At 38.9% G+C, this 25394-nt stretch overlaps 1 protein-coding gene across 1 annotated transcript; it reads right to left on the minus strand.

Moving 5' to 3' along the window:
- Nucleotides 1-1611: 1611 nt before the first annotated feature.
- Nucleotides 1612-25037, minus strand: CAMSAP1 (calmodulin regulated spectrin-associated protein 1). The gene is made up of 17 exons (XM_010022625.1): nt 24875-25037; nt 16242-16504; nt 15888-16049; nt 14980-15060; nt 10476-10617; nt 9837-9976; nt 9641-9737; nt 9057-9234; nt 8620-8714; nt 7795-7879; nt 5051-7487; nt 3707-3843; nt 3406-3614; nt 3217-3319; nt 2755-2870; nt 2417-2535; nt 1612-2134 (listed from the first exon to the last, which is right to left on the minus strand). The coding sequence occupies exons 1-17, from the start codon at nt 25035-25037 to the stop codon at nt 1832-1834; spliced, it is 4830 nt and encodes a 1609-aa protein (XP_010020927.1). The 3' UTR covers nt 1612-1831.
- Nucleotides 25038-25394: the final 357 nt, after the last annotated feature.

Genomic DNA, 25394 nt, shown 5'->3' on the forward strand with positions numbered 1-25394 from the left:
ATAAATATGGTATATAATATCAAACAGTGAGAAATAAAGCACAAGCATGAACAGCATGGTAACAAAAGCTACACTCATGACTGTGTTTAATACTTAGCACTTTAGAAACCATAAAGCCTTTAATTATTTACAAGCAGCAAACTATCTAACATAATTTACAAAGTTGCAGCAGCCTAGTCAAGGAGTACTGGAAGGGGAAAAGTAAAATGGAGAGACCACAACGGAAGACCTTCACTTTGCTCTATCTAGATAGCGCTTTATTACGTACCCTATTTTCCCCTTATGTACATAACTCTATATAACTTCCATTATTCTCAGAGTTTAATAATTACACTATAACGTCTTGCAGAGCTCAGTTCATCTCTCGGGTGGTGTAGTGCCTTTTGCACCGCAGAGATACGTATTCAAGTAACACTTCAAACAAAAGTAAACGTGTGCAAACCAAAGTTATAAGCCGACATGACCCTCGGGTAGCAGTGTCCAACCGGATGGCGCAGGCGCATGTTAGCAGATTAAGTTAGGTCATAGCTACAGAAACCTACTCTGAAGCCTGGCTGGGGCCACAAATGAGAAATGGGAGTATTAAAAGAATGGAACCGAACTGCAAATATACCCTGTTACCACAGACAAAAATTTAATCTGCTGAAACACGAAGACTTTTTAAGGTCATAACTCAAGATTTAATATTTCAACATGAAAAGAAATCCAAAGCCATTCGACTTATTTGGGCTTCTGAAACAAATGCAAATGTCTCTGTTTAAAAATTGCTTTTAAATGAGAAAAACAAAATCAATATATATTAATATCTCACCCAAAATAAAAAACATAACACACTCTTCATCTTCGAGCATGCTGCTCATTCAGAATAAAGACAGGACAAAGAAAGTAGAATTACATTTCATGATGTAATAAAAACATTAAAATCTGTGATCATTAAGTGCACCATCGTACAGGAGTAGCGTGCTCAGAGTGGAAATGTTCTATACCTACCAGATTCCATCTTTATTAAAGCAAACAAATCTTTAGGACACTACCTGAAACTGAAATCAGTAATAACTGTGCTCTGTTCAGCTCGCCTTAAGTTTCAGTCAGGCGTGTTCCAGCTAGTAGCACCTGTAGTATGCCTCTTCATGATTGTATTCCAGAGATCTTTACATCTGTGAGCAATTGGGTTTTATTAAAAAAGACTGGCTTTTGCAATCCTTGCAGTGCTTATCCTAAAGAGATACTGCGAGTAATCTCTGTTCTGAGCAGCACAAGTTGGGGGCTTTGTTCAGAAATCTGAGAGCTGGACTTAACGTTGGCAGTAGATACAGTACAACAATTTGATGTATTAAACAGTTCCTCAAAAAAGTCTGAAAGGAAGGTTTCCCTAAAGACTGTTTAAAAAAACCAAACCAAACCCAAAGCACTTCACCCAAGATCTGTTCAATCTTTCTACTGAAGTTCAGAGCTCGCCAACTTGAAGAGTGACAGGAGAAAGGAGGGAATGAGGCGGAGAGGAAACGGAACTAAATTACTCCCAATTTGTACCGATGAAAAGCTTCAAGTAAAAGGAAATCCACTTGTTAAAGATCTTGCTACATGCACAGTCCCTCATCAGTTGAAAGCCACAGTAGTTAGCATTGGGTGTAACAGCAGATTTATTATTCATAAAAAACACTGGCAATGTTCCTTCATTCTTTATAACTTGCATCCACGGTTTCTGTTTAGAAGCTTCTTAAAAAATGTTTATGGTTCTGCACATTTCATACCAAACTGGAGGAAAATGGTAAACATGTCTTCTTTCGATGCCATCCCATTCAGCAATCCTCTCCCCAAGAACTCAGTGTCATTTACGAGTCTGAGTCTTCTTTGGCACTGCAGGTCGCTTGGCTTGCCACAAGTGGTTATGAATAGTAAGAGCATCCACACTGACAGACATGGTTTTGGCTGGAATCACGTTAAACTGTTTTCTGTCCGAACTGTACTTATAAAGTTTGTCAATCATTTTCTTGGTGATGCTCTTTGGCCCTGTTCCAGTCAGCTTGTAGATTTCTTCAGTGTCAGGATAGTAGCAATAAAGTGCTCTAAACTGGCAGCCAGCATCACGGAACAAAATGATGTAGTGGTTGGCATCACATTTTTCTAGTTCCTGCATTAAAAACAAACAAACAAACATACACATAGATTGCTCACAGTGAAGACTCCTGTACTATGTCAAGCTTTAAGTTTTCACATATAGCTGAATAAGTGTTATAACTACAATTTTCAGTCCTTTTATAAGCTTACGAGTTCAACTCTTAATACAGGATCATGTTTTCCACAACTCCATATAGTCAAGAGAAATAAAGGACCCTCAATGCAGGCACATTTTAGGAAATAGCATTTGCTACAGATACATTCTGTTGAGTGCATTAATAATATTGTATTTTACCTCTAATATTGAATTCTTATGTGGTTCATTCACTTTTCCAGCAAGACAGCAATGAGAGATCGCATTGTGAATAATATGTTTGTTTGATTTGCTGCTGGGTTCCTTAAATAATTTTGGACCTAAGGAAGATACAAAAGTAAAAATTATTTGCTCTACATTTATGACCATTAAGATTTCCATTCAAAGTGAAAACCAGAAAACCCTCCACAATAACTTAGAGATATTAAACAGGACGAAATGCACCTCAACTTCTCAAAAATAACAATGTGTCACATCAAATACACCACAGCTTTTTAAGACCCACTATTCATAGCAAATGCTCAAACTGAAGCAGTCACCTGTATATTCTGCCACTGAAGCAATAGAAGATGCAGTTGAAGCATTCTCCCAATCTCTTTCTGTGTTCCTGCTGGGGTTTCTGCTCAGTATTGGTAAGGACTCCATTGATTCAACTCTGGGGGGGTGGAATAAAAACAGTTATATGACACGATTTTGGTTTTTTCCCCCTCTTAAATAAATTCACCATTTGCTGGCTCTGAATGGAACAGGCTACAGTCCCTTTTCCTCCCCCAAACAGTCAGATTGTCCCTGCTCGATCATCAAAGTGAAATTCTATTCTTCCACTGGGAGAAAACAAAACAAAACTGCAAGTGTGTACAGAACATGGGAGTTGGCAGCCACATAAAACAGAAGATGAATTCACTACTTACTACTGTAGCTCTATGTCAGCAAACTGAAGCCAACAACACTGAATCCCAACACCATTTAAAGAAGTACTAAAGTTAAGCTTATCTTTCTACCTCTGAGACGGTGTGCCGCCAGAGTGCACACTTTCAGGTTCAGTTGTTGCTGCTGAGGCCAAAGACAGACTGGAACCAGACTGAGCACTGCTCAAATTGTCAGCTACAAAGTAAAAGAGAACATGTGAAACACATTTTCTTAATGCCAGTTTGCGGATGCAGAGAGAGCAAACAAATCACAGCTCTTACGTGTGGAAGAACACTTTGTCCCTGAATCACTGTAAGATTCTTCACGATGGACTGACTTGGGCCTGGGTTTTTTGGGCTTGGATTTGGGCTTTCCAAGCCCTTGCTCCTCCAAAATTTGCTGCTGTTTTTTCCTTAGATATTCTTGCTTGATAAGTTCTCTTCGCGCTTTCTCCTCTTCTTTCCGTATTCGGTCCTCCTCAGCTTTGCGACTAAAAAGCAAACACAACATTATAGTCAACATATAAACACTTCTCCTCCTCTTAGAGATGAAAAAGAAGTATTCCTTTCCAGATGTTACTACCGAGCTTCATCTCTTTTCTGTTCAACTTCAGCCTCCAACTGCTGTTTCCGAATCCGAGCCTCCTCAGCCTTGCGCTGCTGCTTCAAGAGGAACGCTGCACGTTTCTTTGCGAGCTCATCTTCTGCTTTCTGTTCATCCTGTAAAATCCAGAGAGTTTTAAAGAATGGAAGAGAGTATCCTAAGCTGGACATGACAACATTGCTGAAGATACCAGGAAGATTTTAGGAAAACATAAGCTATTACTTTGGGAAATCTTTACATTTTGATAATTGCTGAGTGTAAATCAGAACTGTACTGAACTGTTTGTTGCTCAAGAATAATCGAAGAGGCAGTTTTTCTGTTCCCTTAAGTCTGTGAGTAGAAAAACAAGGGTGTCATCTTACTCTGACTTGCCTTGGAGCTTGCTTCATCACCACAAAAACTTCAAGAACCGCAGATTACAATGCAACTACCACATGAGCTACAATGGACAGCACAAACCACCCCGGCATAATGATAACCTCTGAGTCAGTCAATATATAATCACACTATATAAAACAAGAAGTTAAAATCACGAGGCCTGAGACATCCCAGCCTGACTTTCTTGAAGGAGAAATTAAAAAAAGTATCACCATGTCAGCACATTTAAGGTATTTACAATAATCATTGCTAAGCATAAATTAAGGTATTAAATGTTCTGTCAGCAGTTCCGAACTTCAATAGGAGGAGTATGCACACTACCTAAAATATATCCAACCCAACCACTAGAAACAGCACTGTCCTAAAAACCCACCAGCTTAACAACAACCCTTTCTCCAAGCCAGTTACGTGTGAAATGAGAAAGAATAATGTATTTTCATTGTGAGCCCTGTACACCACCATTACAGGACAAACCCAAAAGCTGCATGGAAAACAGTCATTTCTTCCCTTGAATTTTAGTCTGCTTAAAATCTGAGAAATCTGGGTGCAAATGCCAATGAAACCCCAGTTCAGACTCCAGCAGGTTTTTCTAGATGCCTATGTTCTGTCAGGACTTTTTCTTTCAGTTGACACAGGTTCACAGCAGAAAAATTCTGCCCTTGCATTCTGTGATTCTTTTGTACTGTGTAATAGAAAAAAGTATGGGAAAGAAGGAAAGCAAGGTTAATTCTTGTTCCTAGTAAAGTTAACAAGGTTTTTGTCCATTAAGTCAAAACCCTTATTCTCCACAAGCAGTTCTTTCCCAATGCAGTTTTTAAAATCCTAATATTGCAACCAAAATGTACCATGTTCCATCAGAAGACTGAAGCACGAAGTGGACTAAAACAGTTCTAATGCTGGACCAGTGTGTGAAAATAACCAAATATAGAAAGGTAATATATTTACCTTGAAGAAAAAACCCACACCAGACTTCTGATCACCTTCACTAATCATATCCGTAGAGCTATCCTGGTTTTCAAGTTCTCCTTCATCTGGAGCTTTTAAGTCAGACAAGTCTACTTCAATGAGATTAGCCTTGCTTCTCAGTGGCTCATCCACTGGGACATTTTCTTTTCCTGAGCCATCAGAAGAATTCAACCCTGTTTCCTTGAAGCTGTTATTCACCTCCTTGCTCATTTCAGAAATAATATTTGCATCTTTGGAGGTGGAGAGAACAAGCGCCCTTTGATTGCTCTCATCATGAAGTCTATAGGTATCAAAGAAACACTTCTCTTGAGAACCACTCCCATGATCAGGGCTACTTTCCAAGCCAATTTCTGTTGGTGTCTTTAACAAGTTATTGGATGGAAACGGTCTTAAATGTGTCAGGGTGTCTAGGCTTTGTGTTGGGGTTTTAACACGTGTTGAATTTTGCTGTTTGTCTTTACTGACTTTCAAATCAGATGGTCTCCCTGACCGAGGGCTCCTTCCTTGACCAAACCGAGGGGGTTTACGAAGACTGTTCATTCCAGTTGGAGAGAGGGGCTCCACAAAGTGAATTGATGGTTTTACTTTTTGGTCCTGAGAGTTACTTCTGGTTCCTGGTGATGGCACTGTTGGAGACTTCATAAGTAGTTCCTGTTGCTGAGAAATCTTCAATATAGCCTGCTGAAGAGTACTGATAGTTTCGTTTAGTTTCTCGATAGAAAGATCACATTCATTTATATCCACTTCTGAAACATTGTCTTCTAGGAGGGCAACAGAAATAATTTTACTTTTTTCCAAGTCATGTATAGCAGCAGAGTCTCTAGCTTTATGTTGCTCAGCAAAAGCAAGGCTTTCTTGCATTTTTACTCTTGTTACTTCTGGAGAATCATTGAGCATTTCTTCTCTCTCCTCCTCTTTCACAAGAAACTCCTCAGATTTGGAACCCAAAGAAACTTCATCTAAGTCTTCACCGTTGTGCCGAGAATATTCCTTTGCAAAATGTTCTGGTTTCAGAGGTTGGGGAACATCAGGAGATTTCCCTTTTTTAACAACATGCAAGAAAGCTGCCTTGCCCAATTTTAGTCGCTGCCTTGCCGATAAGGCTTCCATCTTCTTCTTCTGAGCTTCTATTGCCCTTCTTTTCTCTTCCAGCTGCATATGAAGCTGCACCAATTCAGAAGCTAAAAGATTAACATTATCTTTATTTTGCCTGTTGGGGCTTTGTTCTCGCTTTTGTTTCCACGTGGTGAGTGGTGCTGGGCAGCTTTCTGATCCGTCTGGTGTGGTCTTCTGTGAACTACTTGTGCTGGACTTTGTTTCATAGCTATTAAGTCTCTGAAGCTTTCGTTCGGCGAAGTTGGTCATTCGGACACTCCCGCTAGTCATGGACACGCTGCTAACTTGAGATATTGTACTCAAACAAGGGCTGGACCGTCCACTGGCATCATCCTTGTCTTCATGCTCTTTTACTTTCATATCTTCTTGCAATTTTGCAGATTCTTCCTCACCAATGTATTTAGCAACTATAGGATGGTCATCTATGACTACCAAATCCTGTTCAGCGTCTTCTATGTCTAAAAGATCTGAATCAGAGTCCTGTCTCACCATAGTCCATGTAGTATCTGCAACATGTGAATTGAGACTTTTCACATAACTTACATTGACTTTACTTGCTATGTCATCATCAGATTTAGCAGCATGAAGAAAAAATCCTCCAGTGGATAGCTCCTGAGGAGAAGGAGCTAGACTGCTACTAGCCAAAGGTCTGGAAGCTTCTAAACCTCCCTCCACCAGTGCCACTGAATCTGCAGTAGTAGGATCTGCAACTGGAGTGAAATCAGAACTAGAAATTGGAGTAAAAGTCCTGTTGAGGTCATGCTCACCATAACTGCTATTTGTTTTCTTGCGGATCAAAGACAAGTGTCCTTCATTTAATCTTTTTGTTGTAAAACTCCTTTGTTTCCCTTCCCCACATTCATCCTCTTTGTTGATGATCTGTTTTTCCTTTGCTGGTTTTAGAACAGCAGGCATTAAAGGCTCCAAGTAAAAACTGTCTGGTTTGCTTTCTGAAGTCTCACTATTCGCTTTTGGAGACCATGCAGATGCAACTATGCTGGGCACCCTGGCTGATGCATTCTGCAGTTCCACATCAGCACGGTTTGGCCTTTCTTCAGATCTGATTATTGCAATAAGCTCTTCATCTTCATCCTCGATTTCAACATTGTTCAGCAAGCTCTTCCCATTAGTCTTCATGGATTGAGGATGGGGCTGATTTTTTGGAGTTACATTAATGATGTTTGAAGCAAGGCTGTCTTTGCTGATTGATCTAGCCAGACTAATGCTATCACCAGACCCAGGGTCCACATCAGTACTGGCAGAATGATGAAGAGCAAATGGCGTTGGCTGAGACAGAGGCCTAGAAAAGATAAGAACATTCTACTGATGCTTAAGCACAAAAAATTACAATTTGTTGAATTAAGTGACAATTTTTGCTCCTTTGTATCCGTTATCAAAAGTGACCAGCAATACTAAATAGCAACTTAAGATATAAATTTAATTTTCAATTGCAAACTTAAGACCAGTCATCTCTGAAAACGTACATAAAAACTAAATTAAAGTGACTCTCGGTGCAGTTCTAAGGAAATGACAGCACAGTGCTACAGTGAAGTTGTCACAGTATCCTTCCATTATGCAGTACTGCAATACTTAAATGCATCTGTTACCTGGGCTTCCTATCAGGCCATGCAAGAATTGAACCTCGTGGTTGCCCATCAACACGGGTCAGAGAATTAGAACGATGTCGATGACCTGAAATACATATTTTGAATTGTTATCAGTTTAGAAATGGTCTTTAAATGAACACTTTTACTTTATTTAAGAGCAAACATAATAAACTCTTTCACCAAGAGATGGCAGCAGCAAACGGATCTGCTGAAATACCAACCAAGGATGAACAAAGCCTGAAAAAAAATGCACTGAAACCTAATGACATCCACGTACCTGACTTTTGGGTTTTCAAACAGCAAACTGTTCAGTTTGCTTTCCCTCTCATCCCCCCAACCTTTAAAAAGTCCTCACTGCCTGTTGTTAGAGCTTAAGCAGTTGGAATGTTTGGTTGGTACCTTAGCTGAGCATCCCTGGGTAAGAATAAGCCCTAGGTTTTCAGTAATTAAAAAAATGTTTAGTGAAAACATGTCAACTCCTAGAGTGGGTTTGTCATTCTGGATGACAACTGTACTTCCCAAGACTTGCTAGTCTTACAGACTTTTGCTAGTCTGACTTAGCAGGGGATTTTCCTTTCTTTTCACAGAATTTACATTATCAGTCTTAATTTCTTGCACTTGAGACTCTAAGAGATAAGCTCACTTGTTTGATAAAACCTTTTAAAGCAAACAAAGATGACTTACTCAAACTCAACATGCTTACCACCTGGCTGACTGCAGTTTAATTCCATTTTAGTTTATTCAGATATATTAACTTATATTTTTATTCATTACTCTATTGACATGGTCATTGACTGTTGAAACGCAAATTCAAGGTAGACTTACCAGGGCTGTCTTCTCCCTGTAAAGATTTTTGTTGCTTTTGTCTCAAAGGGAGCAGTGGATGGGAAGGACTAAAAGCAGGGCTTCCTCCTTTGCCACTAGTTCAGAAAAGGAAATTGTCATTACTACTTCCATGGCTAGTAAAGATGAGCTGCTTGAACAGTTTTCATGTTTTAAAAGTCTTTTTCAAAGCAGAAGTTAAACTAACTTCTTCTGTCATTCAATGGTGACATTAACTGGTGGGGCTTACTGGCATTTGCCAAAGATCAAACAACAGCACAAAGTGTTGCTCTGAACTTGAGAGTTGAGCATATTTTAGAGACTCACTGCACACAACTCAAATTCACTCAGTTTGTAGTGAACATTTAGCAGCAGAAGTTATGTTACCCAAATGGAAGCATAGTTGAAGATTAGTCTACAGAACATGAAACCAGACTTACAGATAGTCAGGCTCCTCAGGGTGCAGGTAGTATCTGCTGCAAGCTTCAGAACCTGCCTGAGCTGCAGGCTGCAAGTCTGCTGGACTTGTACTAGCAGGGCTGGCCATGAAACTGCGCTTGGTGGCATTGGAAATAGGAACAGGAGGACGACTGCTCTTCTGCTGCAACACTGCTTTAACTGTGCATATATTTACAACATTAACACAACTTAGACTGGCCATCAAAATAACAAAACAGAGCAGAACCTTTTCACATTAGAATGAAAACTTTATGACACAATTCTAAAATGAAACTTTAGGTACTAGTCTTTAACTAAAATATGTATCTTATGGTGAACTTAATGGAAAGAATGTAAATAGAAGTGGGCTTATGGAAAAAGTTATCTATCTTGTTCGAAGAATCAGAACTCAAGTGCATCTAGAACTAACTTTCCTTCTGTTTTTACTGCTTTAGAAGATCCCCAGCAAGCAGAAAATTTGGGTAGAAACAAAACACCAAAGGAAACACTACTGTGCAACAGTTCCATTGTAATGCAAATATCTTTTAAACAACATGCTAATATCTATGACGAGTTAAAAACTTACCATCTTTAATTTCCTGAATATCTCTTGGTTGTACAAAGTCTGGTTTGACATTCTCAAACCACCAGAAGAGTTCCGCAATGAATACCATGACGTTAGGCTAAAACAGAAACAAAGAAGAAACACACTTAGCAGTCACAAAACCCTTGTGATTTACTAACATTTTAGTTAAAACCATACCCTTCATCCTGTTTCTTACCTTTAAAACCAAAGGAGCATATAACATGTCCTCCAATGTGAGGTAAAAGCATTTGTTTAGATATTCATTTGAGAATTCTCTCAAAAGTTGAATGTTATAGAGGCTGTCTGCAATTGATGTTACCTCCTTCAAACAAATATCTAGAAAGGTGAGAAAGGTAAGTTACAACACTTTTTGGCAAAAACAACTCATGTTTTCAATGCTGAAGAGTGACAATTGCTGAAGAATAGAGAAAATATTTTAAAATCTAGATTTTAAAATGTCAGATTATGTACTCCTACAGGAGAACATGAGGATGATCAGCTAACACAGTAGTGGACAGGAATTCCTTTTTTATGATCTACTGAAACCAAGCTCAGTTAGTTGAACAAAAAAAGCCATATCATCTAGATATATAAAAGGATTATTTTGTAGCTTGTAATACAGAGAGCAGAGCCTTCCAAATGCAGAAAGTAAAAAAGCAAAACCAGAGGTTGCTTCTTAAATACACTGAGGCAGATTCCACGTGACCCAACTCTAACTTGCTGTAGTCCACTACTTATTAGATGTGTTGCATTTTCACTTGATAATGTATTTCTAGTTCAACTTTCAAAGATTAAAGAATATCCATATATATATATTTAAACCTTTATTACATACCATCCAGTTTCATTTGCTCTGGACAATAATAGTGTATCACAGCCAGAAGAGCAGCACCATCGCTACCATCCTTCATCAGATCTTCAAGCAAAGGGAAGTAAGGGAGTTGCCTGCTTGAAAGATGGTCTCTTCGGTAACGCACCTACCAAAAGAAAACAAGTGTTCATGTGATGCTAACAAAAGAAAAGAAGAAGAAAAGAAAAAGGAATTAAGCATTGAAAACTCTTTACGGTGGATCCTTCATAGCATTCTGCTCTAAGTCAAGAACAATTTACAAGGTTATGCTTTTCTCTCAATAGAAGCCAATTCTGCAGAATATGGTGCATCCCTTTTAATGACTCTCTTGCATCTGGCAGCAATCCATGCTGCTGCTTCGTTCACACATTTTACCTTATTGCAAGCAATTTAAGTCAAAATCCTTCCAGAGAGATGCATGAATGCAGCAGATCCAAAGAAAGAGACACCAATAACTACATGAAAACACTTAAAGCTTGGGAAAAACAAAGCAAAACACAGCAAAAGATAATTCAAGTGAGCTAGTGATTTCTCATACACTACCTACATCAAGAGACTTGTCAGCTCGCAGACAGCAAAATTCTCTCAGAGATATTCAGAACATGGTATGTCTGGCAAGCCAGCACACAATATGAATGTCATGCAAAAGAAAAGAACATGGCCTTTTCCAAAAAGCAAGAGGAGCAAGTAGAGCCTTTAAATCAACGGCAAAACTCTCCTTGATTTCAGCATAGATCAGAATCAAAATCTTCTACAAACCATCCCCAGGCCCTCGCAGAATTTGGAGCATAGCTGAAGAACAGCTACTGCTGGTCAACTAAAGGACAAATCTTGGCATTGCTTCTTGCAATTTGTGCAAGAAAAGTTTTAGTGTTGATGTTCACTAAGCATCCACATGCTGGCTAGGCTGGAAGGCTGTGTCTAAGCTCGAGCAGCAAAGCAATCACGCAAGCAAAAGGACTACAGAGGCCAGCAGAAATACCTTATAGTGTTGGGAAAAGACTCCTTTTACACGTTAGTGCATTAATATCATTTAGCATTTAACAAACTATCTTGATTGATGTGCTGATATACAGAGAATGCATTTAGTTGTCAGAAGAAAGTTGGATTTTACCAGTGGGATCATAGACTTCCCAGGACAACCTGGGAAAGCTCTACACAAACACACACATACTCATATGTGTCAATGTAGGATGGCACAGGCTGAGAAAAAAATCTGTTCAAAGGAACAAAGGCCACTTACAATCAGAGCACTAAGCAGCAGTTAATTTATTTTGCACAACTACAAAGATGTTATGTTAAGCTTCCTTGGCAAAGGCAAGTAACTCTACAAGCTACCTCTATATGCTAATGCTGTTTTTCCTGTCCTTTTACCAGATGCAAGCTATTTTATTTTTCCCCAGCCTGGAGCACTCCACAAATATGTAATGGAATGTGAATCATACTGTACCACACGAGCATATTCCACTGGTTCCAGCATGCAGTGCGATAGGGCATGCATCAGATCGGGCTTACACAAAAAGAAATGGTGAGACACACGACGGTGGTTATTCAAACAAGAAACAAATCAACTGCATTAGCAACATCCACTATGCACTGGAAATGTGGTCATTAAGTCTGATAAACTAAGTATGCACACTAAGGTGAACTGGTTAGCTTAAAAGGTTCAGCACTTAAGCACTTAGTTGAAGGAAGCATATTAAAGACAAACCTCAGAAACCGAATTTTAAACTTTAATTCCCTCTGTATTTAAAGTAGATACAAATAATTCCTTTCCAATAGGCTTAAATGGAATTTAAACTAAGTACAGTCAATACTGAGAACTAGAATTCCTTGTTTATTTTAGCCTTGGTGAAAAAAGCACGAATTTATCATCAGAGTTTTTGTATGGGCTTAAATTAATTCCTGATTTTTTCCTCAACTATTCCTCTCTTAATCACTCAGTCTTTTATATTGAAAATTCTGAATTCTTTCTTGTATTCTAAGCTGAGTTTTGTGGTTTGCTCCCTCCCCTTCACCCACACATACAATGTATGACATTTGTATGCATTAAAGTGCAGAAGTGGGTGCTACTGAAATAGAGACAACTCTATATTTAAAAAATAAATACATCACAAAAGAAAAACTATGCAAGTGACACAGTCTGACAGCTACTATGGAGACTGCTAAATCCGTCAGTAAACCAGTATAGTCTAAGTGGTACTGGACTAGCAGAGAGATAACCTTTACCTACTCCTTCCTTTACCACCACCTTGCTCAATGATACCCTTGCAAGTCAATTCCATTCCTGTAGCTTCTACTCTCACCCAGTTGTCTCTAAACAAAACATAAACCTGCTCAATTTCCTCAAAAGGCTATCAAATATCTGCCTCAAACACAGATGTGGCCTTTAAGCACACTAGAATGGAAGTGATAAGCACTAGGTCAATACTTCACTACACACAGGTCATTAAAGGAGGCTGGAAGACAGGGCTCTGCCACACATTTTATTAGCCTGCAGATCTCCACTCGCAATTCCTTTATTTCAGATATTTCAAGTTCTTTACTGCAGTCCATACATTTGGTTCAAGCAAATAGAGGAGTAAAAGGCCGAGGAGTGGCACTGAGCAGAGATTGTGCCCATCACACCGGCCTTTTCCAAGCACACTGCTCTTTGGAATTTGCAAAGAGACAACAGCTCTCATCTTCCCAGGGAGAAAATGAAAACACCAACTCCAAGTGCAGGGAAAGGGTAGTAGGTCTAAGGAAAGCAAAGGAACAAAGTAAAATCTCTGCAAGTTGATATAAACTCAAGAAAACTCAGCCAAAAAGAAGCAGGTTTGTATACAATTTGATTGCTTTTTTCTGTATATCTACTGGAATTGAAATTCCACTTCACATGTCACCACAAAGAAAATAAGTGTTTTGTTCTGATACGTAAACTGCCTTTCCTCCTCCCATTATGGCAGCATTAATTTAGCAGACAACTCCAGGAACTATCGTAAATGGGTCCAAACTGGTTTGTCTGATCTTCTACCCCATCTCAACAAATAATGGTGCTCTGGTTTTGACAGATTTACAAACCTGTGCAAGAGCCTTATTTAATGAGCTACTGCAAAGCTCTGAGTATCTGAACTATGGATTCAAAGATTAAACAACCATTTAAACTGACCAGCTTATATCACCTTAGTGCTATCATCAATTGCCTGCTTACAACATCAGTAAATGCAACCATTTCAACTGTTGCTAATTTTCTAGTTTTTTGCTGTTACTCCATATCCCTCACTCCTGCACTGTGCAAACAATTTTGAAGTGAAGTGATTATGCTATATGCTGTACAGTATGCAAAAATCATGTTATGAAAACTAAGCCTGATGATCCAAAAGCTTACGGGTTTTTTTTGTGCAAAGACCATCTAAGAAGCATTGTAATGGAAGCAAACACTCTGAAGAAATTTAAAAAGCCATGATTTTGTGGATGACAACTGGTGTAAAAGTAGTTCACTTACAGGTACTAATTTCCAATACCATTTGGAAGGAGACTGCTCAGGAAGCAAGGAAAGGAATGTAGGAATAGGAAAGGAACATCAGCAATGCAAGTTAAAAGCAGTAATACTTAAATGCACTTCAGCAAAAACACTTTCATATTTTAGAGGGGTTGTAGCCTAAAATTTAGATCTAAAAATATTGAAATGAGACCCAGAAGTCAATAGAATCACGTAGTTAAAGGGATCCTTCAGACCATGCATCAACTTGTACATAACAGCTCTTTAGTCCCTTATTGTTGAAGAATATTTTACATAACAAGCACATGAAAAACCTTTGCCACAACGACACAAAAGTTAAATCAATTGTGCCTTGTTCATGTGTCACACTTTTATCACCTCTACACAGCAATGCCAATTTGAGGAAAAAACATAGCAGGTTTTTTAAGGCTTCGTTAAATCATAACTTGGGATCTGAGATAGCTGATGCACAGTACGTTTGAGAAAGATCTGGTTTACATTCTCCAGACATGAAAGTGTTCTTATTTTGCAGTGTCAGTGCATTGTGATATAATTTCAAGGGAAAAGGGTGGAAGAAACTACAAACACATATAACATTTGAATGCCAAGAGTATGCTTACGAGATAGAACTTGAATAATCCTCTGAATACACATTAGACAATTCACCCATGCAAAATGAATATGCCCCAACAGCTTTCAAAATATATAACACATATATTTTGTGCTGTGAAAGCTGAGTCATATTTATTACCCATGTAAAGTTGATACAAGTTATTTTAAGTTGAAGCAAATTGGTTTTGTCCAGCTGAAACTTAAAAGTCAGAAGATACCAGTGGGCTTGAAAGGTAAGGAAGGGCACTGATGATACACAGAGAACAAACTACATGAACAAAACCTCAGGAGTTTTGGGGACCGGACACCTCATGTTTCTCCAACAAAGAAATTATTGTGATATTTAAATCCATTAATTATCAAAAGTCACAACTGAAGACAAATTTAGGTTACCTTTTGGTGTCCTGGACTTTCCATTAGCTGCTGTTTTAATTTAATCTCTTTCTCTGTGATCTCTCTCATTTTAAGGTTCACCTAAAAGGGCATGGAATAGGAAAGACACTAAAATACATTTGAAACATTTTCACAAGTCAAGTTTTCTTCTTCTTCCCCTTACTTAATGGTCAATCCATTCTACAAACATAAGAAGTTCATAGAATAATGTGTTACAACAGTTTTCAAAACCAGCTCACTTATTAGCAGTAGCTATAATCACAAGGGAATCCTGGGTTTGCAAAGGAGACATTCTCTTTGGAATGTGACCTGTTGTCACTCAAAAGGGTTTCAGTAACAACCTCTATCCTTTGAAAAGTTTCAGTATTTCTGTTAAATGTACTCAAGTTAGTCAGAATTAAGTCTATCCTGTTATTTAACATGAAACAATGCTTCACCTAAAAGAAACCCCAAACCTCGTAGCAGCTTGTCTAAAAATAAAGAACCCAATTTCTTCAGTATTCCTAATTTAGTTCTTAATTATCTTATGTATTTCAAAATTTGCCTTGAAAAATTTACCAGCTTTATTACAGCATCTCTAAGAAAAAGAAATTGAATTTCCCTGCTAATTTGATTCTCTTTCCCAATGCTTATAGAAACCTTGGGAAGCCAAGCCTGAAGATGAAATTGGAATATGCTGCAGTAATAAGGGAATCAAGTACCATTAATAATAATCTGTATTAGGAGAATATTATACCCAGATACCATTGGACTTGAGGTAAAAGTGACAACACAGTAATTAAAGCAGTTCTCCTCAGGTGAGGTGGAACAGGTGATAAAACTGTCCAGGTAAGAACGATGGAAGGAAGACACTGAAAATCTGAAAAACGCCAATAAGAAACAGACATGTTTCTCAAAGTAAATTCTACCTTGTTAATCCAGAAAACCATTGCATCCTCCAAATCATAGGGCAGTTCTTTTGAGGCACTGAATGTAGAGAAACGCTTGACACTAGCGACCACCTTTTCAATACTGATCATTTCTACAGTATAGGCCATCATCAGAGCATCAATCATTGCCATATGAGAACTCTAAAAGAAGAAAACAATGAGCATTGGAAAAAAAAAATCCTTTAAGAAAAAAATATTATATATTCTAACTGTATTTAAAATGAAAAATTCCTGAGGTTAGTGACCTAGAAATGAAGAGCTCTTTGTTCCATTAACTATTTTAAACAGCGTTAAATAAAAAGAAGATCATTAGGTGGATTTAATTAAGCTAACCATTTTGATTGGTGCACAGCCCAGATCAGATTCAGACACAGGTGTATCATCACTCTCCATGACGTAAATCCCTTTCCGAGACAGAGCCTGGATCACCGACTGGTGTCCCTGCAGAGCAGCCACCTGATCGCCCTTCAGGATGAGGCTGCAGACGCGGCAGTACAGCTCACTGGACAGCAGCAGCTTGATGACGGGCGGTTTAATGTGCTCCTGCTCATATTGATCGATGTAAAACGGGTCCTTCAGCTCCTCTGGGACGTTATCTGGAACAAAGAAACGTTTCAACAAGCGGCACCGGTAAGTGGCACCAGTTATAAACACAAGTAAATGTTTTTCCTTTAATTCAAAGGCAGTGTATGAACTAACAAAAAATACAAGCACAAAAAACCACCAAACATAAGTAAGTCTGAAGTTTCATATTGCAAATGGTTTTCAACAGGTCTTTGTGCTTAAACTTTAGTTAAGTGAAGCATGTAGAATTGGCTTCGGACATACACATTCTTCAGTAAAAATTCTTTACATCACCAGTTTGCTTTCTCAAGAGAGAGTCCTTTACAAGAAAGCATTTCAACATGGACACAAGCTCCTCTACACATCTCTAGCAGTCTCCCAGAACAAGGCCCAGCTTAATCAGCGTGATACACCATCACCTCTGCTGATGAGTGCAGAGTATTTTAATTTTTATATGGAATTATAAATAATTTACTTAGCTCACAGGCTAAAACACTCTGTCAGAGTGGCAGGGTTGATATATCTTCAAAGCAAAATTTACAGCTACTTCAAGCAATATCCCAAAGCAATTTGGGATACACAGCACAGCAATCTCAACAACTGCAAGGCTCGGTCACCAAGAGGGGCCAGCCAAGCATTCTCAAACTCAAAAAGAAAACTAAGCCACCCATGTCTTGGTTCTAAACTTCTTCTCCACCACTTTCCAACCCTCACAAAGACTTACACTTTGGCTGCTCATCAGCACAGCTTCGTAGCTGGCAGGAAAAAGAGGCGCTAACAACAACTAATATTCCGATCACTCTAAACACGTCCAGGACATTCCAAATCCATACATTACTAGCTGATGTGCTGCCAATGTTAAAGGTTGTGACACTACAGCACAAGGCAAATGTCGACTGATCTCAACAGCTGAAGGTAGAAGGAAATGCTGTTGTGAGCAATGGTTTCTTAGTATTATTGAAAAGACATAAACCAAGTTAAAAATAGATATATCCCAAAATAAATACTTCCACTCATCATCAGTAAACAGACTAGAGGCTATTGATCTTTATAACAGCCTGGCAGTAATAATGAGTGTCTTCAGCTCCAGGAAGAACACTTTCTAGCCTCAAGTGTGTTGTCTTAACAGCAGCCCAACATTTCATCATTTCCAAACATAAGATTCTATCTTATGCTATCCAGTCACTCTGAAGATCTTCCCCTGAAGTCACTTCAACTGTTCCTTTAAATATGTACATCTCCAGCTAAAAGAATTATTAATTTGGCAGTGTGTTTACTTTTCATTCAGCTCATTTCCAGAATAATTAAATCTCCCCATTCAAAAAAACCCTCCCACCCATAGCGTATCTTTGAACTGCAAAATGAGCCACACGGGATTCGTGTAGTGCAGAGCACTTAATGCTCATGAAGAAGAGAAACTGAGACAGAATGTTATCAATTACACGAGCCAGAATACATCTTAAATAAAAACATGCAATAAACTAGTGTTGGTGTAGCAGCTCTGACTGCCACTCATACAGCTCCATCACTGTTGTTCAAAATGGAAAGCTCTTTGAAGCTCTTAAAAACTAAGATCACTATTTTTCCTTTATGTGACACTGACTGCTATGATATACACACTATATACCAAAGATGGTTGGAAGAGACACAATTAAACCCCCATGGCACTACAGAAGTAGCATTTGTTAATGTGGGTCTCCATTTTTAGTAAAATAGAGAATAAATTCAAATATTTTTAATCTTCTTAACATTAGTCAACCTGAGCTAAAATCAAAGGCTGTTGAAAGCTAATTCCATTTAATGGTCATTGTCATTTCCAGAAGGAGAACTAGAGCTTCCGTTTCTAAAGACTGAGGAAAGATCCAAAAATCGAAACATAAAGCAGCTCACAGAATTCAACGTTTTAGCTTCCTTACAAGCAGCTGCACCTTTAACAGTCAAAATACACTGATTTTTACTAAAATTATTTGTGAAAGGAAATAATAGGATAGTAGCTCATGAAATATCCATGAAGCAGTACACTTCTGGCAAGAGCATGCGCAGCACTCCAAGTTTTAAAGGCTTTTTTAAGACAAAAAGAAAAATGCAAATTCAAAATGTGTGGAATCTGAAGTACTCGGATGAGGGTTTAGTGGGAACATCTGCCCTCCACCAGCTCTGCAGCCCCCTGCTGAGCAGGGTAACCGAGGTGACTGTCTGAAACTGCGCTGTAACGCTGGACAAAGAGCCCTGAAGCTCCTCCAACGCGCCGGCTGTCCTCACAGCCCACTGCACCAGGGACACCTCACCCAGCATTTTCTTCAGGTCCCTCTTCCACAAGGTAGACTGATTGTTTTATAGACTGGAACTACAAAAAGCTTTCTCTTCAACACTCACATCCCCCTAAGGTCTATTCGACTGGAGTCTTTACACACACTATTAAAACAGAAGAGGCTATTGGAACATGAAGCTCAGCTGCCTGTGTGACATTAATTTTCACTTAAACTAGCAATATTTTAATGATTTTAAAAGCCTTTTCTAGAAATAAATGAATCTAGTTCTTAATGCTGAGATTTCATGCCACAGAAATCAGTATATTTTTAAAAATAAATAATGCATCTTGTATCTTGGCTGCTGTTCTTTAGTCTCATCATCCAGCCAATAGATCCGAGATCTTTTTCTTCTATACTGAAGAACTCCCCAACTTAATGTTTCTGACCTCCATATAATGGCTTAAAGACAGAATGGATTTAGACTGACCAGGATCAAAGATGGGTAGGGATATCTTCTAGTACGAGGATAACCTGAATACTATCACAAGAAGTTATTAATAAATACTAATCCTCCCATAATTACAGCTTATTTCACTGTAAACACTTGCCCAGTTTTATTTTCTACCTTAGTGTACTCAGCACTTCTGCCAGCTAAATTTGCCTATCTGTGACAGAAGGGAACAGTTTCATAACTAAACTGATGTCCTAACTAAAGGCCCACAGAAATTTTTACATACAAAAACCACATTCACATATTAACTTTACTATTTAATTCCAGTTTACTTCATACTGGACCTAATCATACTATCCATTGCTCATTTCAACAGCCCACTATGGATACACCAGCAGTCACCAGCATCATGGAGAGCTCTTCTCCCCAGTTTTTATGGATCAGACAAACTCCAACTGTGCCGTATGCTTTCTGCTTGCCTCGCTACTGAATGTGTCGATGCTCTTCTTAGGGACAATGTCCCTGTCTTTCCAAGTCCCAGTTTCTATAAGCATCTTTTTCAACACCTTACTTTCATGACCTATGACTGAACTTAGAGGTTAGAAAAATTCCATTCATTAATGGAATATACATTTATGCTTTGGAATTTGGAAAAAATCAACACAAAAAATTAAATTCTGAGCAATTAACTTCCAAGCTTCTAAGCCACACATTTCTGCTGAAGCAGTTCAACAAACTGTACCACGGCAAACCAAAACCAATTAAACCATATAAAAAGGTCTTTTATGTTACTATTTCATGTTATCAAAAAGCTTGCAAACACCTTCTGTTTTTCCTTATGTGCTTTCTGAGTTATTATCCCAGGAAAAATGTTTGCATCAACTTCGTGCAAGCTTTACAGTTGCCAGTTTTAGACAAACTGAGGTGCTCAAAAGACATAAAGCTTAAGAACTATCAGTAGTTTTATACCTGATAATCAGATCTGTGAAGGCATTCATCATTAATGCAGTCTGTCTAAGTTTCTGTTGAAGAATTTACCACACTACACTCCATATCAGAGGTGACTAGATCTATGTAATTTTTACACCCCATTACTCAGCTGCATCCAGTCAACTCATTATAGAGCAAAATGCTCATTTTTGCTGTTTCCCACACTTAAAATGCAAAGTAATAACATAGTTTTTCGAAGTTTCAGCAGCATAAACTCTCATGTGTTCTTGCCCCACTGGAGAGACACCTGTAGCAGCTATTTTTATGAGATGAAGGAGTCAAAACCAAACCATCATTATTTCTCATGAAGCAATTCTTTCCGTCTGTTCTGTCATAACAATGAGTTCTAATCTCTCCAAACAATGTCAGTTTCAAATATAAATCAATGTATACGACAGAGTTTAGAGGATTACAAAAACAACTTCACTTGTAACAACCATCAGAGATGATTATTGCTCCTCTCCTTGCTTTAGGGTATCATCTCACTGACACAAACTTGTTCAAAGACAACTATCTGATTATGATTTGATAAAGAAAAATACGGCAATCTGAACAAATTTGACTTATCCCTTGAACTGGAGAGGTGGATACACCCCAGATCTTATTTTACCTCCAGAAGCACGAAGAACTGGTTTCACATGGAAAGAGAGCCAAAGCATCCTGGTAAACAGAATGGAGCTTATTCAAATTCTGAGCAGGATTTCATTAGTATCAGTATCTGTTCACAGAATTATTTAGTACTGCATGGATGTCATCTAGCTGCAGATCATGAGCAGAAGCTCCACATTCTCAGCAACTAAGACCATCTGCATTATACTAAAACCATTTTATGTTGGTTCTCATTGCAGAACTGTATTACACTCCTATAATACTACATGTGAACATTTACATACAACAGGCAGGAAAAACATGCTAAAGACTTCGTATACCGCTGGTGAGAGTGACCGCTCTCTCATTATCATATCTTTTGATCAAGCATAAAGCCACAAACCTGGATGAAGCGGAAGAGACAGTAATAATTAGGGAATTCTTCACCCCTGTAAACTTCACACAAGTAATATTCAGTGTTTATGAATGGCATTATTAAAGAAACAAATGTGTAACTGTCAAACATTTGCAAAACACAACAGCTTGCTGAAATATACTTTTACAACAGACGTGAAGAAGCAGGGATCCCAGGAATTTTAGCAATTTACCCCAGGAAACATGTTCACCCTCTACCAACCAGTAACTGCAGGTAGATATTACGGTACTGTAAAACCTTCTTTAACAGGTAAGTATTAAGTACTTCAAAGACCAAAAAAAAGCCACAACTTGCATTTCCCCTACTATACATTACATTAGTCCTTGGCTTTCCTGCCTGTATTTTGCCAAAGGTCTTGGGGCTAATGTTAGCGTTAAGTCTGGAAACAATGTAAAGCTCCTTGGCGTAACAAATAAGTAAACCCCACCAAGTTCATTTTGAAGAATCCAAATTTTACAGACAGATTTAAAGAAGCAACGTTTGTTATTGAAAGGGTAGCAAACAGCCCACTTGCTCCCAGCAAGCTGCAACACTGAAAAACTCGCAGATACTCCTTCTACATCTAAACTTTAATACTATAACCATGATGACGGGAAACAATTTCTACGCATAAATTAATGCTGTACTACCTAAATCTGCTGAGAAATCAAATGTTTTCATTGCCATTAACTCTTTTCCCATGTTCTACCAAACAAAACCATGCTGGTTGTGTTCATCCTGACTGCTGCTGCTCAGAGCCCAAGGGGACAGCAGCACCGAAGGACCAGGTCTGCTCCCCCCAGCTCAGCTCTGCAGCGCATGGTCCTGTTACCACTTGGCAGACTGGTTCATTCCACTGACTGTGAAAGAGTGCTCTCTCCCACGGACAGCTTGCCAAGCCTCTCTAAACCTCCCACACTCACCTCCTGTGAACTGAAGTTCCACAAACTCAGTGGCACCCTTGCTCCTCGGTCACTTAAATGAAATCAATTGTATTTTCACATTGCTAGTAGAATTCCTTAAAGTGCATGTTTGGGTCTAATCGAAGTTTGCTGATGAAAAAGATCATTCTGTTCCAATTAAACTCTGTTCCCTCAAACTACTGTCTCAGCTAAATGGACTTCATAATCTTCCAAGAGCATAGAAGGTTTCCAGCTCCATAGACTTCCAGATTTATGGGGGGAGACAGATGACACTGACTGGGGAAACACCCTCCTCACAGCATCCTTCCCTGCTGTCCTCTGGAATTCAGACAAACAGTTGTAAGACCTCCCTCTGGAGTCCATCTGTAACAACCGGGCATCCATCACAGATGGACAGAAGGAGCTACGGGCTTCCAGAAACAAAGCATCCAGCCCAATTCCTATGCAAGAAGAGGGGTTGCCTCACTAGCAGGATTTGTGTTGAAGAGAGAAGGTAGCTGTGCTGAGTTGTTTGGCTATCAACATTCTCTCTTTTCATGGCCAGAAGGGGAAAAAAGGAGGAATGCATCATCATATGAAGCACAGCCCAAACTAGGACTTCAACTCCAAATTACTTGTCATGCATGCTCTCAGTAATTTGTCCTTGAGAAAACAAAGAAAGGATAAAGAATTCCCCTACTTAGGTGCCAGCTTAGATGTGGAGAATTTAAACATCCTTTCATGTAAATAGAAATAACAGTTTCAGGTAAAACCTGCAGCGATGAATGACTTCTAGTAACAGTCTACACTAGAATCCAATTCCTGTTCTTGACCATTCCCACACTTCACTGTGAGTTTAGCCTTACTCAGATGAGAGTGAAATCCAGGATACGCACCAGCATTTGAAAGATTCAGGCACAAAATTATGTCAATTCATACACACTGATTCTAAATGTAACATTTCAGACAAACACTCTTTACTTAGCCATTAGAAGGCAGTTATGGAAACCCTATCAGATAAGAACTACTCCAGAACATGAGAGTGTTTTAAGATTACAAACAAAGAAGCATTTTTTTCATCAAACTGAATTGCTCCGTAGCTACCCAAGACTCACTGAGCAGCATCCAGTACGTTAAAACAAAAACATAATCCTAAGGTACGTTCAAATATTAGTCAAAATTAAAATCACATACGAAACCTTTTTAAACCTGTTTCTCTATGAATTAAAGAGGCTTATAAATGACTAAGTATTTTGCAGTGCTATTGCAGAAGTAATGGTCAAGTGCCTCAGCAGACCTGCTTTTAACTGGTCCAAGAGGTACAGACACCATCCTGAACTCTGGAGCCCCAGAAGACAGCACCAAGAAACACAAGGCCGTAAAGCTTTCTCTGCAGCACAGGATCCATGCCAGTCCATTCTAATTTAGGATTAGCTTTCTTTCGAAACAAAGTCATAATATAAATAGTGTGTCTCCATGGCTGGAATATCCATTTTATCTCTGATCACTAAAAAGTCTTCAGGAAACGTCACAAACAATTCCAGCCACTGAAAAATATTTACATGAGGAAATGCCTGCTCAGTTCTTTTCAGTTATCAACGTTTTACTAACACCCTCCCAAAATTCCCATGTTTTTTAAACGTAATCTGATAAACGTTTGATGGTTTTTTTGGTCTCTTGTTACTTGTAATGAAATACCTTCACTAATACTAAACATTATAAACCCATGATTTTCTGTTTTCCCCACAACCAAGATGATGAGAACACTGACAGAGCTGGAAATATTAAAAAAGAAAAGAATTTAGAAAAATATTCCAACAAGGCTTAATATTAAACTGCAGGAATGGGCTGCTTTAGCCTTGTCACAAAGTAAGCTAGTGCTAAGCCATTAAGCATATTATGAGTTTGGCGAATTAGACTTAGATTAACAGGGCTACCTCATTTTCCAAAACAAGATTCTGCACGTTTTTATTATCTATCTTGTGCTGGATAAACAAAACCCATTAGTATTCCATCCTATTTCTTCATAATGAAGCTACTTAAACTCAAGAAGCACCTAGCAACAATAATCCAGAATATGCAGACAAATCTAGAGCAAAACAAAAGAGCAAATTTCAGTAGATGCCAGGAAAATACTTTACAAATGATACTCCAAGAATGTTTATTTTTCCAGGTTTGACTGTAAAGTCTTATGGCAACAGAAGGGAAAGATGAATTCCTCTATCACCTACAACTTGCTGTTTAATGACACAGAACAGCAGTAACGTTGTACCTGCTCATTCAATGTTTCTTTTACATAAAAGAATGTTGCTGATCATAAGTAGATTGATTTTTAGTTCATTTTGAAACCAAAACCACAATCTGACCAAAACCTAAAGTCCTAACTGAACACACCAAGGATGTCAAGGCCCTAGCATCCACTGTCCAAGATGACTAGCCCAGGAAGTGGCCTAAAGCCTTCACAGCCTGGAAGGGCTCAGTGCTAGCAGTGACATACAGCACTGTGGAAGAACGTCTATGTGGCTAAAATGAGGATTTAAACATTTTGAGGTCTGAATTCTTCGCAAGGGCCATCTCTGAGCGTTCACCTTTACGTTTGCTGATTCAGAGCATATCACATAAGTTCCATTATTCCTGTCAAAGGTGACAGGAAATGCACAATGTTATAAGAGAACTAACTGTCATATTATCGTTATTTAAAACAAAGGTGATTTAAGCCCAATTTAATTACTTCTGGAATGACACGGGAGACAGAAGAAGGAAGAACAAAACCAAGAATTACTTCTTGATAGAAGTGATCTTACCTATTCCGTAGGCTTTAGCACAGATCCATTGTAGATTAGCAGCTATTTTTGCTCTGGCTGAATCATAGAGCTCCAAAGGGACAATCTCAACTGCACTATCTGCCAGGGCATCCATTTTTCTTCTGGTACTATCTCCACCCACACGAACATCAACATCCACCATCTAAAACAAAACAAAAGACAGTGGACTTTTACAAAAGCCATTTCTCTCACCGCGTTTCTGAAACCACAGAGGAGAGGAGTTGGCTGAATGGGATCGTGGGCACACGTTATGCCAGGCACAATACGGTGGGATGAACACCACAGGCCCGACATCCTTCAGGATATTCATCGAAGGGCTTATTTCGCGATTTTAAATCCACTCGGAAATCAAAAGACATCCAAGCCCGGAGCGAGCATCCCTGTCTGTGGAAGGCAGGGATTTGCTCACAGCAAGCCCTCCGCCAAGGCTACGACCCGGCGCTAACGAGAGAAGAAAGGAGCGGCCCCGTCACCTGCCCGACCGCTGCAATAAAGACAG

Source organism: Nestor notabilis, unplaced genomic scaffold, assembly GCF_000696875.1.
Source record: "Nestor notabilis isolate BGI_N333 unplaced genomic scaffold, ASM69687v1 scaffold4349, whole genome shotgun sequence".
Classification (NCBI taxonomy): Eukaryota; Metazoa; Chordata; class Aves; order Psittaciformes; family Psittacidae; genus Nestor; species Nestor notabilis.

Excerpts from the sequence above, each read along its gene's own strand:
- CAMSAP1 (XM_010022625.1), bottom strand. The coding sequence starts at position 25,037 with ATGGTGGATGTTGATGTTCGTGTGGGTGGAGATAGTACCAGAAGAAAA. Across the intron at positions 9,738-9,836 it reads ATGCTCCTTTGGTTTTAAAG|CCTAACGTCATGGTATTCAT; the intron begins GTAAGAAACAGG and ends TTTCTGTTTTAG. Across the intron at positions 2,536-2,754 it reads TTCAGTGGCAGAATATACAG|GTCCAAAATTATTTAAGGAA; the intron begins GTGACTGCTTCA and ends TATCTTCCTTAG.